The 20,000-nt window shown below is 35.8% G+C and overlaps 1 protein-coding gene across 1 annotated transcript; it reads left to right on the top strand.

Annotated features, from left to right (window-relative positions):
* Nucleotides 1–803: 803 nt before the first annotated feature.
* LOC135198854 (uncharacterized) lies at nt 804–1,400 on the top strand. Its single transcript, XM_064226826.1, has one exon. It carries the CDS (start codon nt 804–806, stop codon nt 1,398–1,400), a length of 597 nt encoding a protein of 198 aa, XP_064082896.1.
* The last annotated feature ends 18,600 nt before the right edge of the window (nt 1,401–20,000 follow it).

Below are 20,000 nucleotides of genomic sequence, written 5' to 3'. Positions count from 1 at the left end.
ATATCACCCACATCCTTAGTATCAGAACGAGATGGTGACCAAATTGCAACCTTTTTAAGGTGTAATCCGGCAGATTAATTCCATGGTAGAAGACCATGTCTGCCAGGTCAGGTTAAATAGGCCCAGGTATCACTGCTGCTCTTCCTAAGAGTGACAAAGGCACTGTTTAACGTCAAAACAAATTCCCTCCAAAATTGATTCCGCTTTCGATCTACACAATGTTTATGTAGATATTTATTTTACTAAGATAATCTTTTTCCCTCGGTTGGTTGGTTTCTTCCTTTTCTTCTGAACGATACAAAAGCAGCTCCTTGTTCACGACTAATGAGGGCTATTTTACCAACCCTTAAAAAACTCCCGATACTTCAGTTATCGCCGAAAGAGGGAGGCAAATAGGCTAACAAGGATACGAGCAGAAAGGCAGACGAAAGGGAGACAGCAAGAGAGGAGACTGGGAAACAGAAAGGCATAAGACGGAAATATCATGGGAGAATACAGAGAAACAGAAAAACCAGACTGGGGAACAGAAGTTCAGAAAATAGGGAAGCAGCAAGCAGAAGAAGATAGGAAATCATAATTGTTGAAAACAGGGAAACAGAAAAGCAGAAGAAAGTAAAACAGTGAGGCAGAAAAGAGGGGAGCAGAAAAGCAGAACCCAGAGAAACAGAAAGGCAAAAGATAGGGAAACAGACGTACAGAAACCAGGGAAACATAAAGACAAAAGGCAGGGAAACACCGGTAGAAGACAAGAAAACAAAGACCGAAGTCAGGGGAACAGAAAGGCAGAAGATAGAAATACAAAAATGAAGAAGACAGGGAAACAGAAGTGCAGAAGACAGAGGAACAGACAAGCAGAAGACAGGGAAACAGAAAGACAGAAGCCAGGGAGGGAGAAGTGCAGAAGACAGGGAAATAGAAGTGTAGAAGACAGGGGAACAGAAAAGCAGAAGACAAGGAAACAGAAAGGCAGACGACTGGGAAACAGAATGGCAGAAGAGAGGGAAACAGAAAAGGAAGAAGACAAGGAAACAACAAAGAAGAAGAGGACAGGGAAACAGAAAGGAAAAAGAAGACCGGGGAACAGAAGGGCAGAAGACAGAGAAACAGAAGTTCAGAAGCCAGGGAAAGAGAAAGGCATAAGACAGGAAAACCGAAAAACAGAATCCAGGGAGAGAGAAGGGCAAAAGACAGGGAAACAGAAAGGCAGAGGAGAGGGAAACAGAAGTTCAGAAGACAAGGAAAGAGAAAGGCAAAAGACAGGGAAACAGAAAGGCACAAGACATAGAGACAGAAAGACTACTCAGGGAACCAGAATGGCAGAGGAGGGGAAGACAGAAAAGGAAGAAGAAAAGGAAACATCAAGGAAGAAGAAAACCTACGTACATATACTGCTCGAGTAAACAAGGAACACCGTTGGTGCTCTTAAGACTGAAATAAGCTTCAGACAAAAGGGACACCGATGCGGAAGGCACCAAAACAACCAAGAGAGCTGAGTGCCGGGAAATAATTGGATGTCTGAGCTGGAGTGGCAGCGAATGACCGCAGGAGCCTCCAAAACATCATCGAATATCTGTCTCAAAACAGGAGCACTGTCGTGCGAGCGGAAGCGACCAGAGAAGCAAATCTAATTAGAATTTTAATATAAGCGTTTGCCGAGGGAATAGTGCCGTCAGTGCACCTCACGCGGTGCACTCTAGGCATTACTTAAGGTTCGTTGCAGCGTCCCATCGGCACCCAGCTGCAACCCCTTTCATTCTATTTACTGTACCTACATTCCTATTATTTCTCCTCCATCTTACCTCCCAACCTCTTCTAACAATTTGTTCATATGAAACTGCGACATTTTCCTCCTGTTACACCTTTAAAACTTTTTACAGTAAATTTCCCTTTGAGCGCTGATTGACCTTATCATAGGTCCCAGCGCTTGGCCTTGGGCCTAAATTTTATATCCCATTCCATAATAATTTTTTTTCATCTTTAAAGAACGGTACCAGAGGAACTTCCTGTTGGTATGGGAACAATGATAATACCTTACAATGAACCAAAAACTTTCGCTACAGCCTAAGCCATTCAGTTTCCCCCAACATGGCATTGATAAACTTGGAATCAGATTTGAAATACGATATTTCCGAGACGTCGTGTTATCTGGTGCCCTGTCGAAGAGGTAATAGACCTCGGAAGTGAAATTAAATATCCCAAGAAGGGGAAAAGGATAATTTTGAATATGGAAGCACCGAAGAAAAGAAATGTCAGGACTGCAGTTCTGTTTGGTGGAGGTTTAATTTAGTGTTGAAAGGCCTCTTGTTGATTCAGATGACTTGGCATATATGGAAATCGGCTCTTTCAGGAAGATTTACGTGCTCGCCTACCGAGTTAGCTTCCCCGCTCTTCCATCGTGGAGTCAGTGAAATTTGTTTCTGGTGATTGGAAACTATATTGTGGTTCCGATCCCATAAAAAGCTGTAGGTCCCGTTGCTAGGTGACCGGTTTCCTAGCCACGTAAAAATTATTCTCCATCCTTCTGGCCAGCCTAGCTGTTAACCAGCTCAGTGGTCTGGTTGAACTAAGATATACTTTTTTCAGGAAGAACTGGAGAAATTTGCCGAAATTCAGGACAATTCTCAGACATGAGGTTGAGGAAGGAACTTTCTGCTGTGAACACTGAATGATTTCCGTTTTCAGATGTTACGAGTTACTGAAAAGGTTCTAAGTGAACAAGAGGAAGATGGAGAAGGCTGTAGTTGGCGTTGGAGTTTTGGTTAGGGTCGAAGGATAATATTTTTTTTCAAGCTTTGTGTTACGAGACAGCCAGGCGGAGATTAATACTGAGAGAGAGAGAGAGAGAGAGCTAATAAGAGGAAAAGAAAAAGGAGAGAAAACAAATTCTAAGAAATAAAAAGAAACCGGTCTCCTGAGAGAGAGAGAGAAAGAAAGAGGGGGGGATCCAATTCAAGGTTATCAACAAAAGAAACTTGTTCTTAAGAGAGAGAGAGAATAGAGGCGAGAGAGAGAGAGACCTTACCTTGAAAAAGAAGAGAGAGAGAGAGATTACCTTACCTTACATTACATTACATCTTGTTCGGGGTGCCCCAGGTCCCTCAGTGTGAGGCAGAGAGAGAGAGAGAGAGAGAGAGATAAAAAGCTTAAAAAAAATCTGAGCGATACACCCGAACGCAGCTTTTCCCAAATACTATTTTTTTTACCCAAAAACTCTGCATAGGCCGATTATGCTAATTCCTTATCCGGTCGGTATTTCAGTTCGAGTTAAACTTCCAAATATCGTTAAGGCCAGAAGGGGAAGAAAGAGGGGTTTCGGTTTCGGGCAACAAATTAATGAATAATTTTTCCCCCCCTCTCTCTCACTCCCTCTCTCTCCTCCCACTTTTTTTTTTTTTTTTTTTTTTGGTTTTTTTTTTTTTTTTTTTGGTAAAAGTTTTTTTTTCTTGGGTCTACCACCTGTGCTCATCCTGTGGGGAGCTAAACTTCTTTAATGAGTTTTATGTGAGTTTTTCCAAACCTGGTTTTTTTTTTATTCTTTTTATTTTGTTGTAGAGGGCTTAATTTGTAGCATCAGCTCATTAGCGGGTTGAAAGGTATACGCTCTCTTCTCTCTCTCTCTCTCTCTCTCTATTAGTTCGTTTCTCTTTCTCTCTATTAGTTCGTCTTTCTCTTTCTGTCTTTCTGTAGTAGTTAGACTCTCTCTCTCTCTCTATTATAATATTCTCTCTTCTTTCTGTCTTTCTATAGTAATTGCTCTCCCCCCTCTCTCTCTCTCTCTCTCTCTCTCTCTCTCTCTCTTTTATAGTGTACTCTCTTCTTTCTGTCTTTCTGTAGTAATTGCTCTCTCTCTCTCTCTCTCTCTCTCTCTCTTTTGGTATGACTTTTCAGACGCAATTATGAATCTTTTTGGAAAAATTCAGAAGCGGGGAGAAATTATAATAATGCCTCCTCCTACCGCCCCCCTCCAACCCTCCCCCCCGCCCCCTGTGACTGTTGCGTCTTTCCCACACCACCTGGCGCCGGGGGGCTGCCGTGTGGGGGGGGGGGGGGGGTGGGGGGGGGGGGGGGGGAGGGTGGGGGGGGGGGGGGGACGCGTTGGAAGCCTGTGGGCGATTCTACCTCAATTTTACGCTCCATCTGGTACCAGCTTCTGCCAGGATGAATCCCAAGGTTTCCTATATATATATATATGAAGGAGAGCTCTCTCTCTTTCTCTCTCTCTCTCTGTTTGGAAATGATATATATATAGAAGGGAATGAGAGTGGAAAAATTAAACATTTCCTCTCTCTCTCTCTCTCTCTCTCCCAGTTTGGAAATGAGAGTGGAAAATGAAAAACATTGCCACTCTCTCTCAAACACTACTCCCTCCCTTTTCTCTCTCTCTCTCTCTCTCTCTCTCTCTCACCCTGAGTCTACCTGTCTCTCTCTATACTGTCTGCCTCAGAAAATTCCGACCAGCTGTCCGGGAGATCTATGGAAATTGAAGGTCGAACGGCAGCGGGTGTCCCTAACAAAGCGAGAAGATCAGTCGAATGGAAAACTCCGTATACTTGAAGGGAGCCGGAGCGAGAGAGTAACTGCTTGTGCACTGGGGTGGATCTCACGCCGTATGAATGCGTATGTAAATGATCCATCATTCGAGGGTGCCACCGAATGTATGCAGATGTGATTGTGTATGTCGTGGATATTATTTGGAAGGCGAATGTGAGTGTCATGTTGAAATGTAAATGTTAATACAAGGTTAATTATATAGGCCTCTAAAAGTTGTACATGGTTTTCGGATAGCGAGGAAGGGATTCACACATGCAAGCCATCTAGTGTGTATACACACGCATATATATATATATATATATATATATATATATATATATATATATATATAGATATATATATATATATATATATATATATATATATGTAACTTGACTTCACGTGGACTTTTTTACTATTTTATGATAGCAAATTTTAATTCATAAGTACCCCTTAGTATGGATGTTACTTCATTTTGATAGGAACTTGCACCGAAAGGATTGATATATGAGTTAAATCTGTCCAGGCCAGGATTTGAACCTATACCTTTTGCGTAAGTTACTAAAGAGATAATCTGTCTTGATAGCCAAATGGATGTAAGTACTCCCTCCCTCTCTGTATCAAACCCCAAAAGTGTAAATTTGAGTCCTTATCCGGGCAGATACACTTATTCTATAGAATTCCCTTTTAGGTGTAAGTTATTCCCAACGTAAAAAAGAATTCGATATTTAGGGATGTTTGTTTATTATACTACTCAAACCAAATATATATATATATATATATATATATATATATATATATATATATATATATATATATATATATATATATATATATATATTTCTGTCGAGTTTCCTTTTCAGGGCATCTGTAGTCCTACGTAGTTTTTCGTAAATTTCCCGTCGCAGCGAGTCCTTCCAATCAGCCGGGATAGAATGATTGAAAGAGATCCTTGTTCCTTTAACATCTAATTCACTCTACCACGGAATTAATATATTTTCATATATGCTTAACCGAAGGGGAATGTTTATTAGGCGATAATAGAATGGTCGGCCGCCCAGGCGCGAACCCAGGGCACCATACAAATCCAGGATCGTCAGTGAAGCTTTTACCCACTCCACCACCGCAAGAGGCTATAAGTTAATGCCGTCTCTCACCCTCAAATACCTTTCGCGCTCAGGTATTCTTCGCTGATTTGGAGCCAGCATTAACCCACCTCGACCTCGGTAGTGTTGTAGTGCTTATGACAGCACGTTGCCATTAATATAAGTCATATCCATTACCGTGATTCATACATACATCGAGCTACAAATGTCCTTTAATATCGCCTAATAAAAATTCCCCTTCGGTTAAGCATATATGAAAATATATTAATTCCGAGGTAGAGTGAATTAGATATTAAAGGACATTTGTAGCTCGATGTATGTATATGAATCACGGTAATGTGATATGACTTATATATATATATATATATATATATATATATATATATATATATATATATATATATATATATATATATATACATTTGTATGTGTTTTTCTGTATGTAATGAATTCTACCTATACCTATTGGGTTGGAATCAGGGAGAGATGGACTTAACTTACCCACTCAGGAACAAGTTACTTCACATTGCTGATTCCGAAAACGCCTGAAGAACTTTGAAGCATCCTGTCTGTCCCTATGGCTCTGTAGATGCACGTACGTAACGCAACGCCAAAGAAATGCATCGCGATAAACATATTTCCGTGTGTAATTTTCGTGTATGCCAAACAGGGGAGAAATATTGTGACCATGAGACTTATCTTTTCAAAAAAGTGAACTCATGGACGAGGTTTGGCGTGGAGCCAGCTGAGGCCAGTAGCATATTCAGCATCGAATGATAAATTTAAATTTCTCTTTATTCCATTACCCGTTGGTTTTCATCTATTGCAGCCGAATGGCCCAAAAAATATAGCTGTGCGTTAAATAATCCCGTGGTGATTTTTTGATGGGTGAGTTACAAAGTGCTCGGCATATATATGTTTGTTTGGTTACTTTCAGTTTCAGTGGTGATGGCCTGGTTATAGATGGTTACTAAGCACCGATAATCTTTTCCATCTGTTTGCAATTTGGTGTGATACGATACAAAATCGAGATTTTCTTTACAACAAATAAAGAATGTATAGGTTAATAGATAGAGTATTAAAGAATAAGCGAAAGTGTTATGAAGATAGAATTTATTTGTTATTTGTTGACAGAAATAACCGCTTCCAAAATGTTTCCGCGTATCATTAACAAAAGTGTATTCGTACATACAGTCATACGTACTTATTCTGCAACAAATAATAATAGGTAAATAGATAAAAAAAAAAAGCTCCTAAATGAATAAGTAATACTTTTATCAACATACTAATGCATTGGCATTCTTAGCCTAGGATTTTACAGAAATGACTGGTTTAATAATGTTTGCTCGTATCATTAAAGTGGGTTTATACATACATACATACATACATACATACATACATCCTCTTGAGTGTAAATAGGAATATATGAAAAAAGAAGGGGTGAATACAACTCACTTTTCTCATTTATCAAAATTCAGAAATTGACAGGATTAGTTATATTCAGCTAAAAATCACTGTATTCAGCCAAAAATGACTTTATATTCAGCTAAAAGTGACTATGTTCAGCCAAAAATAAGTTTATTCAGCTAAAAATAAGTATGTATTCAGCCAAAATTTACTTTGTATTCAGTCAAAATTACCTTTGTATTCAGCCAAAATAACTTTATATTCAGCCAAAAATATCTTTGTATTTAGCCAATATAAGTTTGTATTCAGCAAAAATATGTATTCAGCCAAATTACTTTATATTCATCCAAAAATAACTATATTGAGTCAAAATAACTTTATATTCGCCCAAAAATGACTACATTCAGCCGAAAAAACTTTATTCAGCCAAGATATCTTTACATTCTGCCAAAACTGACTTTATATTCAGCGAAAATTACTTTATATTTAGCCAAAATATCTATATTCAGCCAGAAGTGACCATATCCAGCCGAAATAACTTTGCCTTGAAAATACATTTATCTTACATTGGGCAAAAATATCCGTCGTAGGTAGGGTAATAGTTAATAAGGTTACTGGAACGAAATGTAATTATAAGTGAGGAGTTCCTGAATATCCTTAGGTGGCATGTTTCCTTGAAGTTAGGGAAAGAGGGAAAATAGCAAGTTGTGCGAGAAAGAGAGAGAGAGAGAGAGAGAGAGAGAGAGAGAGACGAAGGGTTGAGAGAGAAAAGAGAGAGAGGAGAGGAATGGGGGATGGGGGAAAAGAAAGAAGGGGAATGGTTGAGAGAGAGAGAGCGAGGAATGGTTAGAAAGAGAGAGAGAGAGAAAGAGAGGAAGGGTTGAGAGAGAGAGAGAGAAAAGAGAGAGGGAGAGGAATGATTGGCGAGAGAAAGAAAGAGGAAGGGTTGAAAGATAGAGAGAGAGAGAGAGAGAGAGGAGAGAGGATTCGATTGGAATTGAGAGAGATAGAGAGGAATGGGGGAGAAAGGGAGAAAGAGGAAGGGTTGAGAGAGAGAGAGACAGAGACAGAGACTGTAGGAAGGGTCGACTGGCAAGCGGGAGGAGACGGAATCTAATAACTAAATCATAACTTTATAACGGCCATAACTTTCCACATGAACTTTTCCCCTCTTCCCCTTTGAAAGTGGACTCATCAAAAATCATTCAACCTTTCGTTATGAGAACTTTCGTCTTTTTCCTTTTTATTTTCATTTTTCAGAAAAAAAGATCGTTTTTTCTTCTTAAGAAATTCGGGGAGATTCTGACATTCTGATATATTTTAAAAAATAGATATGATTTATGAAAGGGTCACTTCAGAATATTCGTATGGAGAAATAGTTTCTTTTCTGGCTGTCGCTTGGGCCCGATGTCGTTCGTACCAGACCACTCAAGTTTTTATTGCAAGTTTGGACAATTTTTTTTTTTTGTATACAAAGAAAACCATTTACATTCAGCTAAAACTTAATACTTTATCCGGGGGCAAGAACACCAAAAGCATCTATGAACTCTCACTTTGGTGCATTTAAGCGATGCTTTCATATGAAACGTCTCTCCGGTGCAAGAACACCAAAAGCATCTATGAACTCTCACTTTTGGTGCATTTAAGCGATGCTTTCATATGAAACGTCTCTCCCGATATTAAACCGCAATTGTTTCTCATCATTTCATACCCTATAGGATCTGTTGGATGGCATGCCATCAGTGCACCCAACGCGGTGAACTGTAGGCATTACTTGAGTTTTTTCACAGCGCCCCTTCGTCCCCTATAGCTGCAACCTCTTTCATTCCTTTAACTGTACCTCCGTTCATATCTCTTCTTCCATCTTATACTTCTCTCAACCATCTCTTTACAATGATTTCACAGTTATATCTATAAAAAAATCTTCTAACTCTCAATTTCCCTTCCAGTGCTGAATGAACTCATAGGTCGCAGCGCTTGGCTCTTTGGCCTAAATCATATACTATTTCCAGTTCCAGTCCGCCTTCATTGTTTGTGGCATAGTTTTAAAACAGGGTTTTCTCTTTCCTTCTGCATTCGTCATTCACACTCGATGGAAACGTCATCATGATTTTTCCCAAGCCGACGAGTGCATCGTTGTCGTAGTTAATTTGGCGATTTTCTTTTACCCGGGGAGTAAGCCTACCAAACACTGTGTTGCTGTTGATTTTTTTTTTGGGGGGGGGGAGGCGGTGGTAGGAAAGGTCTCTGGAAAAACTTAAAAAGGTCTAAAAAAAAAGGTGTTTCGCGTCGAGTTAAAGATTCAGGCATTTTAGGATAGAATATACTATATGATTTATTTATCAGAATGAAAATGTAAAAAATAAATAGTTATTATTTATTTATCAGAATGAAAATGTAAAAAATAAATAGTTATTATTTATTTATCAGAATGAAAATGTAAAAAATAAATATTTATGATTTATTTATCAGAATGGGTATTTAAAAATAAATATAAATGATTTATTTATCAGAATGAAAATGTAAAAAATAGATAATTATTATTTATTGATCAAAATGAATATGTAAAAAATAAATATTTATGATTTATTTATAAGAATGAATATTTAAAAATAAATATTTATGATTTATTTATCAGATTGAAAATGTAAAAAATAGATAATTATTATTTATTTATCAGAATGAAAATGTAAAAAATAAATATTTATGATTTATTTATCAGAATGAAAATGTAAAAAATAAATATTTATGATTTATTTATCAGAATGAAAATGTAGAAAATAAGTATTTATGATTTATTTATCAGAATGAATATTTAAAAATAAGTATTTATGATTTATTTATCAGAATGAAAATGTAAAAAAAAAAAATGTGCGTGTTAAATAGTACAGAACAATTATTTCTAATGAAATATAGCATATTTATTTTAGTATTCGTTTGTGAAACAACGCTCTATTTCACCGTAGATTTATGCACGCGCCCCGACTAAGCTGGAGGTCGGTTCACGCTTTGTTCTTGTACCTCAAGTGATAGAAAGGGAACTGATAATCGAGTACTGCAAGCATTATCAATGGCAGAAATTCCGTGGGAGCAGCTTCCTACAGCGCTAGGAATACCAACAAACACAGACTGTATGAAAGGTCACGATTTTCAGGTGACGGAAGACAATTAACGTTATGAGTAGAACTCCAAATATTGAAATTATTTTCACAAATTTCATGCCTATTTCCTCCCTCTTTCTCTCAAGTTTTATCGTGATTTCACAAACTTTGAAAAATCCGGGAAAATGAACGTACAGATAGAACTATATCCTTTGGTCGTCTATTTGTCTTAACTAACCGTAGAAGATCCTTTATAATCCTTTGGTTTGTTGTTTGTTACGTTTAACCGTAGCAGATCTTTAGAAGCTCCAATCGGGTTGATTATTGATAGCTTCATACAAGCCTAGAGAGGCGAACAGGTGTCATTAAGATATCACGAATAACTGAAAACTCACTCTAGAGCTTCAACTTCTGATACGAGAGTATTAAAGGGTGTTTCATTTATGTGTTGTGATTTTTACTAATAATGATGTTCTGTTTCATGGTTTTAATTATGACAATTTTAAGTTTTTAAATTTGGCTGTGCAGGACACCGCTTTTATTTTTAATGAGAAGTCTTATGTACAACGCGATGGTATGGCTATGGGCAGTCCTTTAGGGCCAGTCTTAACGGATATATTATATATAAATATATATATATATATATATAAATATATATATATATAATATATATCTATATATATATTTTATATATATGGTTGATTTTGTTCTGTGAATATTAATCAATAATGAGTGCGAATATTATTTAAAGGAAACATAATTCGTCAGATAATTTGTCTGTCCGACCACTGTGATCCCGACACTTACACACTGACACAATATATATATGATATATATATAATATATATATATATTATATATATATATATATATAATAATATATATATATGATATATATTATAATATATATATATTTATATGATATCTATATTAATATATATTATACATATGCCATAACAAATGTAACTAAAAATTCCAGCAGATAATTTGGATAATGGATTTTTTTTTTTTTTCAGAATAAATGAAACACAGAGGAATTTGGAGAATACTGTGTTCTGGAGGTGAATAATATAACTATTCATTTAGTAATATGGCTACTAATTATAACATGGTTCTTCCGGCGGTTTTAGTGAGATACTATAAGCCTCATTCCCCATTGGTGGTAGTGCCGTCAGTGCACCTCACGCGGCTCACTATAGGCATTACTTAGGGTTCTCTGCGTCGTCCTTTCGTCCCCTGGCTGCAACCCCTTTCATTCCAATTACTGAACCTCCGTTCATGTTTCCTCCTGTTACACCTTTCAAACCTTTTGACTTATAATTTACCTCTGAGCGCTGAATGACCTCATCATAGGTCCCAGCGCTTGTCCTTTCTCCCAAATTTTACATTCCATTCTATTCCACAGAATTAACTTTTAGTAAAATAACTATTAAATATAACACCCAATACGCCCAACTGCTCACCGTTACAGACTTTTATTAAATGATTTTATTGCGATTACACTTGCTTACTAAAAGCCTCATTGTGATATATGAGAAACAAAAAACAAGAAAATGAATAATTCGAACTTTCCATAAAAACAAATGGTCCCGATTTCGTGTTTTTTAGGCCTAATTGTGGAGTCGACGAGGCATCGCTTTGTCGATGTTAGGAAACATCATCTCCCGTAGTCCGTTTCGGAGGCATAATTAACCTTTCAGTGGCCCGATCTTTAGTTCGATGGCTGTTGTGGACTGCTGACAGTCAACCTCTCTCTCTCTCTCTCTCTCTCTCTCTCTCTCTCTCTCAGTGACGTTTTCGTTGAATCTCTCTCTCGACGTTTCAGTTGATTCTCTCTCTCTCTCTCTCTCTCTCTCTCTCTCTCTCTGAAGTTTCAATTGATTATCTGTCTCTCTCTCTCTCTCTGACGTTTTCGTTCTCTCTCTCTCTCTCTCTCTCTCTCTCTCTCTCTCTCTCTCAGTGACGCTGACATAAAAGTTATCGCAGAAACATCAGCAAAACTCACTTTTCCAATATTATTTCCGTATCCACTTTCGTACGTTACATTTTAATTCTTGCTCTTATTTTAATATTGATTTTGGGTGTTTATTGTAACTTCATTTTCTCTACAGCGTACCTATAGCTAAAATCCTTTGTTTTCTAAATGTTATATATAAATAATAATTTCATTTCGCTTAGTTAGGAGAGAATAAAACAGTTATGTGTGCCTTTGATAAATACATTAGATTTGACAACGATTTTAATCAAATACTTTGACAATTTTACTTTGTGATATTCCCATTATTTTGTATTTTAGATTGTTAGTGGCAGTTATAAAATTCTGAATTAAAAAAAATCTAGTAAATTCTCAAGACAAAAAAAATGTATTATCACTTGCCAAATTACGCAATTTGCATATTTTAAAAATCTTGGAGATGCTTAAGAAAAAAAAAGAGAGAAAAAAAGGTTAAATTGTGTCACCCACCAAATTACGCAACAGCTTTAAATAGAGAAATGGCAATAATAAGGGCAACGATTATATTATCTAAATTAGTAGATTACGGAATAGATATCCTTGTATGCGTATATGTTGCTATGTGCATGCGTTGATAGACGAGTGTGTATGTACACATCCGATAAACCTCATCCCGCAGGACAACGCCTAAATACTGCCATACTTATGAAAATATGAATAAAAAAATACCGAGGAAAAAATAAGAAAATTTACTCAAAAAAGTGGGAAGCAAAAAAAAAAAAAGTGGGAAGTAAAAAAAACAAAAACAAAAAAAACAAAACAAAAAAGTGGGAAGCAAGAAAAAAAAAGTGGGAAGCAAAAAAAAAAGTGGGAAGCAAAAAAAAAGTAAAAAAGTATGAAGCAAAAAAAAAAATAAATAAAAAAGTGGGAAGCAAAAAAAAGTAAAAAAAGTGGGAAGCAAAAAAAAGGAAGAGACTCAAAAAAGTGGGAAGCAAAAAAAAAAAAAAAAAAAAAAAAAAAAAAAAAAAAAAAGAAGCAGGATCTCAATCAACGTTTGTTTTCCAGGTGTTGCTAAAGCCCTTTCCTTTGACATTCCTCTCGACCGGAGAAGAAAAACGAGAAGGCGAGGAAAAGAGAATATCGTGTTCGGGGTTTTTTTCTCCACCTTTTTCTTGTTTTTCCCTTCATCGTGTGATTTTTTTTATTTTGGTGAGCATCGGCTGCAAGAATTTATCTGTCTGTTTTCTTATGAGAGTTAGGGGGCTGGGGTGGGGGGGCGTTTAGCCCCTTTATGATTGAGGACTAAAAAAAACCCCACCCACTTTTTATGTATATATATTTCATCCCCAAGTTATGGATTTTGTCTTCAAGTTTCAAAGTTTGATAGTGATCTGTTATCGTTATGGTAAAGGATTATTATTATTGGTGTCTGGGTAGGTGGGGAAGGGGTATGGGAAAGATTATTGGGGAGAGAGGGTGAGGTGGAGTTGTACATCAAGGAAGAGGTTGGGGGTGGTTGGAAGGGGTGGGGGAGGAGCTGGATGTGGGTGTCGGGAAGGGTGAGGTTAAGAGAATGGGAGGGGGGAGGGGTAGGGGTGTGGAAGGAGGGATGGGTGGTGGAGGGGGATGGATGTGTGGGAGGGAGGGGGGAATAGGAAGGGGGTGTGTGTGGCTACCTAGCATCAGAACGGTAGCTCGAGACGCCTCAATTTAAAAAAATATACTTCAGGGAGAGAAAGAAGAAAAAAATCTTCTCAACATCCATATCAGAAAGAAAAACCTGACCCAGTTTTAGTATGACTACATTCTCAAGGTATTTCTGGTCCTTTAGGAACAATCGACATGAAATTCAAGGATCGTGCTTGCGGATTTTCCCTGTTGACAAAAGTTTTTACATTTTTTAAATTTGTTTATTGTACTATACCTGCATACGTGCTTTGGTAATATGTTGTGCATGTTGTGTGGGTCTTATGAGAGAGAGAGAGAGAGAGAGAGAGAGAGAGAGAGACCTTATCTTACCTTACAGACCTTACATCTTGTTCAGGTTGCCCCAGGTCCCTCAGTGTGAGCCCCTCTCATGTCTACCAGAGAGTTGCTAGTACATCTCTGGTATATTTTGCATCTTCCAGTCTTGGATGGTCTGGGATGCAGCTTAGATATTTGTCGAGCTTATTCTTAAACACATCTACGCTCACTCCTGATATATTCCTCAGATGAGCTGGCAACACATTGAATAGACGCTGCATTATCGATGCTGGTGCGTAGTGGATTAATGTTCTGTGTGCTTTCCATATTTTTCCTGGTATAGTTTTGGGCACAATTAATCTACCTCTGCTTGCTCTTTCTGATATTTTTAGCTCCGTGATGTTTTCGGCAATTCCTTCTATCTGTTTCCACGCCTGAATTATCATGTAGCCTTCTCTTCTCCTTTCTAGATTATATAATTTTAAGGAATGTAGTCTTTCTCAGTAGTCAAGATCCTTAACTTTTTCTATTCTAGCTGTAAAGACCCTTTGTACACTCTCTATTTGTGCAATATCCTTTTGATAGTGTGGGTACCATATCATATTGCAATATTCAAGTGGACTACGAACATGTTTTATAAAGCATAATCATGTGTTCAGCTTTTCTTGTTTTGAAGTGCCGTAACAACATTCCCATTTTTGCTTTACATTTTGCCAATATAATTGCTATTTGATCATTGCATAACATGTTCTTATTCAACATCACACCAAGGTCTTTAACTGCTTCTTTATTTGTGATTGTCTCATTATTAGGTCCCCTATATGCATATAGCTTTCTTTCTGTCTCCATAATTTATTGATTCAAATTTATCAGAGTTACATACCATCCTATTTACCTCTGCCCAATCATATACTTTGTTAAGGTCTCTTTGTAGAGCGTTCCTATTCTCATCACAAGTAATTTCTCTACTTATTCTTGTGTCATCGGCAAAACTACTCACTACCAAGTCCTTAACTTTACTGTCTATGTCTGCAATCATAATAACAAACAGTAATGTAGCTAACACCGTACCTTGTGGCTCACCGGATATTACCTTAGCTTCATCTGATTTCTCATCGTTTGCAATAACTATCTGTTTTTCTGTTGTGTGAAAATTCTTTTAACCATCTTCCTACTTTATCCACTATATTATGTTTTCTAATTTTCTTTGCTAATATATTATGATCTAACTTGTCAAAAGCTTTTGCAAAGTCTAGATAAACCACATCTGTTTCATTTCCGCTTTTCATATTTTTGAATATGTTCTCACGGTGGACTAACAGTTGGGTGCGTGTACTTTTTCCGGGTACAAAACCATGTTGTCCTATATTAAACTTAAATTATTTATTATTAAGTGTTTCATAATATTTTTCTTCATTACCCTTTCACACACTTTCATAATATGTGATGTTAGACTCACAGGCCTATAATTACTTGCCTCTAGTCTTGATCCACTTTTGAAAGTAGGGGTAATATATGCTAATTTGTGTTCATCATAAATCTTGCCTGTATCTACACTTTGTCTTAATAATATTTGCAAAATGCCTTTGCGATAGAATGAACTACTTTCTTTAACAAAATAGCAATAGCAGGGACACCATCAGGCCCAGCTGCAGCTCCATTTTTAATTTCATTAATAGCCTGCACAATATCAGCTTCATTAATATCTATGTCTGCTAAACATTCACTATTTTCATCCCTGACTTCTGTATCATTATCTTTATTATCAACTCTAGGGGTGAATTCTCTCTTTTTTGCATATGAGTACAATAGTTTGGGGTTTTGCTTGATATTTACTGGGGTTTTTTCTTCCAAGTCCCGTTTTTCATTTTCTTTTGATTGAATAATCTTTTGTTCTGCATTTTCTATCTTACTTTTTAGTTCCATCATTTTCCATACATTTTTTTCTTTTGCAAGACCTTTTTTCCACATTCTGATTTTCTGGAACAAGATCCTTCTGTCTCTTGGTATGCATGACTGATGTTTACTTTTCTTCTTCGGTATATATTTATCCACTATTTTCTCTAATATTTTATATAATATCTCCGTATTTACCTTTATATCATCACTTATGAAAATGTTATCCCAATCTTTGTTTAATTCTTCATTTATTTCTGACCATTTTATATTTTTACTGTAGAAGTTGTATTTTCCATATCCTTCCCATTTTTTCATTTCTTGCTTATCTCTGTTTTCACTTGCTTTGGAATGGACTGTTAATTCTATGACATTATGGTCTGAAATACTTGCATTATAAACTATTATTTCTTTAACATAATTCATCTCTTTCACAAATACTAGGTCTAAAGTATTTTCCTTTCTTGTTGGCAGGTGATTTATTTGTTGAATGTTGTATTCTAGTAGAATATCTAATAGCTTTTCGAATTGCCTGTTATCTTCTGGACTACTATTACTCTCTTTTTTATATGTATAAATACAACCACAACCTCCTATTCGTTCTTTCCAGTCTACAAAAGGAAAGTTAAAGTCTCTGGATAGGAGAATAGTCCAGTCCTTGTGATTTCTACATATATCATCCAATTTTTCTATTATTGTGTCAAACTGTTTAGTATTACGGGGTCTATACATTACTATGTTCATTAATTTTTCAGATTCAAATTCTACTGCTATTAGTTCACATTCTGAGTTACTATATTTCTCATATATTTTTCATTGTTTTTTGTCTTTCCCATATATCGCGGTTCCCCCTTGATTCCTATTTTTTTCTATCTGAGCTATAAGTTTGGAACCCTTTTATTTGATCGTCATTACCAGTCTCATGGGAATACCCCAGGTTTTCACTTATATTCATTATATCTATTTTTCTTTTCAATTTGGTTTTAGTTCTTCTAAGTACTCTATTTTTCTTTTTGAGTTACTCGTAACTAAACCCTGCGCATTCATCACTATGATGGTTTGCGTGTTATCTCCTTTATTTAATATGGGTAATAATAAGTATTTTCCCATGTCTCTTTCCTGTTCTGGTATGTTGTTCTTTTCTTCATTTCCAGAAATTCTGACATTAAAATATCCAATTTTTCCAAAATATTTGGTCTTCCTTCATCATAATTATTCATTTTGTGTCTGAATCTGCAATTTTCTCCGTATCTGCAACATCCCCTAGCACCGTACATACAGTATTTATCTCTTGAGCTGTAGTATCTTGGAGCTGATGCTTGGAAATTCTTTGCTGACACTCCATATCGCGGTGATGGCTTGCTTTTTCCCTTCACCTCATGTTCTTTGTTCCTCTCTTTATTTGTTTCTTTCCTATTTTAGTTTTATTATTTAATTGATTTTTTATTTGATTTTGATTCATGGCTACAGGGTGCATATATTTACATTTTTTCGTCGAACTTACATCCTTTTCCTTCTTTTAGGTTTTTGCATATTTTTGGATGTAGATCTCTGCCATCATCCTCATAGCCGTCTAGGTATGCACATTTACCATATATTTCATAGTTGTGACATACCTTGGGATGTTTGTAGTAACATAATTCTCCGAATCTGCAATTCCCTCTTTTCAAAAGGTTGCAGATTTTGTCTTTTTTGTCTATTTTTTCCTCTTTCCCATCAGTGTGCAGATCTGGGTAGAGCCTCTTCAGGATTTTATTTTGTGTTGTCATGTCGTAATTTATTTCTTCGTATGTATGCTGCTTGATTGCCTCATATGTAGTATCAATGAGTATCTCTGCATCCATACTTTAATCTTGTTCTTTGTTTTCCTTATTTTTTCTGTCACTTCAGTTTTGTTTACTTCTCTTCCGTTTTCCTCTTCTTCTTCTTTCTCTTCCTCTTCTTCTTCTTCTTCATCCTCAACTATTTGCACACTAAGTCTTGGTTTAATAACATTGTCCTATCCATGATTGACATGTTGAGCAAAATATTCAGGTATCCTTACTCATATCTTGCATTACTTCCGCACATTGAGATGTGTTGGAATGTTGCATGCAGAACATTTTCTGATCAGGTTTTGTGGATTGACTATGCTATACCACACCTTACACAGTTTGCATGCTTTTGGCATTCTTTTTCCTATTGCATCAGTTAGGATATTCACAATGTTCACCTTATTCATTTTCTTTGTCGGAATATGTTGATTGATGTAAATTTTCTTTATGAGTCTGTTGACCACTTGGATTTTATTTTGAACTTCTTCAATTATTTTCAAGATGTTTTCTGATGATTTGTTCCGGTTTGAAGGATCATATCCTTCTAATATGTCTATGAATGCTTTTGTATCTTTTTGATTGGGGTTGTTATTGATCTCATAGATGAGAAATGCCAGCTCCCTTCCTGCAACCTCATCATATTGTGAATCTGCTAGACACGCAGAGAGAGAGATTATCTTAATAAAAGCTCCCCTTCCCCCGAAAAAAAACCATATATATATATAGTATATATATATATATATATATATATATATATATATATATATATATATATATTTATATATATATGTGTGTGTGTGTGTGTGTGTCTGTGTGTACATCTATAACTGTAATAACCACAGGGCCTTCTTAACTTCTCGAATTCTGCACAGTTTCTGAATACGTTTGTCACTACAAAGCCTTTGATCCAAATACAAGGTATGTGAAGTAATTCTGATGTCCGGTAGCAGGATTCGACCTCGTATACAGAGCATCAGAACCAATGCAGCTGAGATAGTTCTTTCCATCTTTCACTTTAGTTGAACCACAACACAATTTTTGAGTACTCGTTCCATCGGCAAATATACCTATACTCTTTAATTATGTTAAATACAATACAAAAGCTGTGTCTTATAGAACTTTTGAAGCAAGTGCATGGTAAAGTCCTAGACCTATTTTATCATTTTCCTTTCACAAATGATTATATACTTCGGCTTCCAGGACACGAAAGGAGTCATATTTTATTCTGAGAGTCCTTCGTGTCCTGGGCGGGAAACAAGATATATATATGTGTAAAAGGTGAATAACGAAATAGTCGTAGGACTTCACGCTTACATGCGTTTCTGCTGCTCTGCATTTTACTGTTTTGTATACTATAATTAACATATCACCTTCAAGGGTTAATGCAAAAAACTGCATATATATATATATATATATATATATATATATATATATATATATTATATATATCTATATATATAAAATTTTATGTGTATATATACATACATATATATATCTATATATATATATATTATATATATATATATATGATACTATATATATATATATATATATACATATATATATATATATATCTATATATATATAGATATATATATATATATATATATATATATATATATACCATATATATATATATATATCTATATTTATATATATATATATATATATATCATATATATCTTTATATATATATATATATATATATCATATATATATATATATATAGAATATATATCTATATATAATAAATTATATTATAGGATATATATATTATGGTTGACATAATATGACTTTCAAAGGTTACTGAAAAACTTTGTAACCTTTAAAGAATTATTTTATACAATACATATAACGCTATAATTAACATAATATAACCTTCGAAGGTTAATGAAAAGCTCCTTAACTTTTAGAGAGTTTCTGATTTGTATATATGCTATAATTAACATATGGCCTTCGAAGGTTAAAAATGCCCAACTTCTTAACTTCTAGAGAGATAATTTGCTTTGTATATATATGATATAATTAACATAATATCGCCTTCGAAGGTTACTGAATGTAACCTGTAGACAGACCTACGTCATTTTTGCGTGGTTGCCATTCACCTGTTTCCATACTCGAACGAAGAAGCACGGGGGGGGGGAGAGAGAGAGAGAGAGAGACGAGAGAGAGAGAGAGAGCGTTGATTTAGCAAGTGAAATCAGACCAGTTGATTTTGTTACAGAAT

Source organism: Macrobrachium nipponense, chromosome 22, assembly GCF_015104395.2.
Source record: "Macrobrachium nipponense isolate FS-2020 chromosome 22, ASM1510439v2, whole genome shotgun sequence".
Classification (NCBI taxonomy): Eukaryota; Metazoa; Arthropoda; class Malacostraca; order Decapoda; family Palaemonidae; genus Macrobrachium; species Macrobrachium nipponense.
This window is presented reverse-complemented; position numbering and strand designations above follow the sequence as displayed.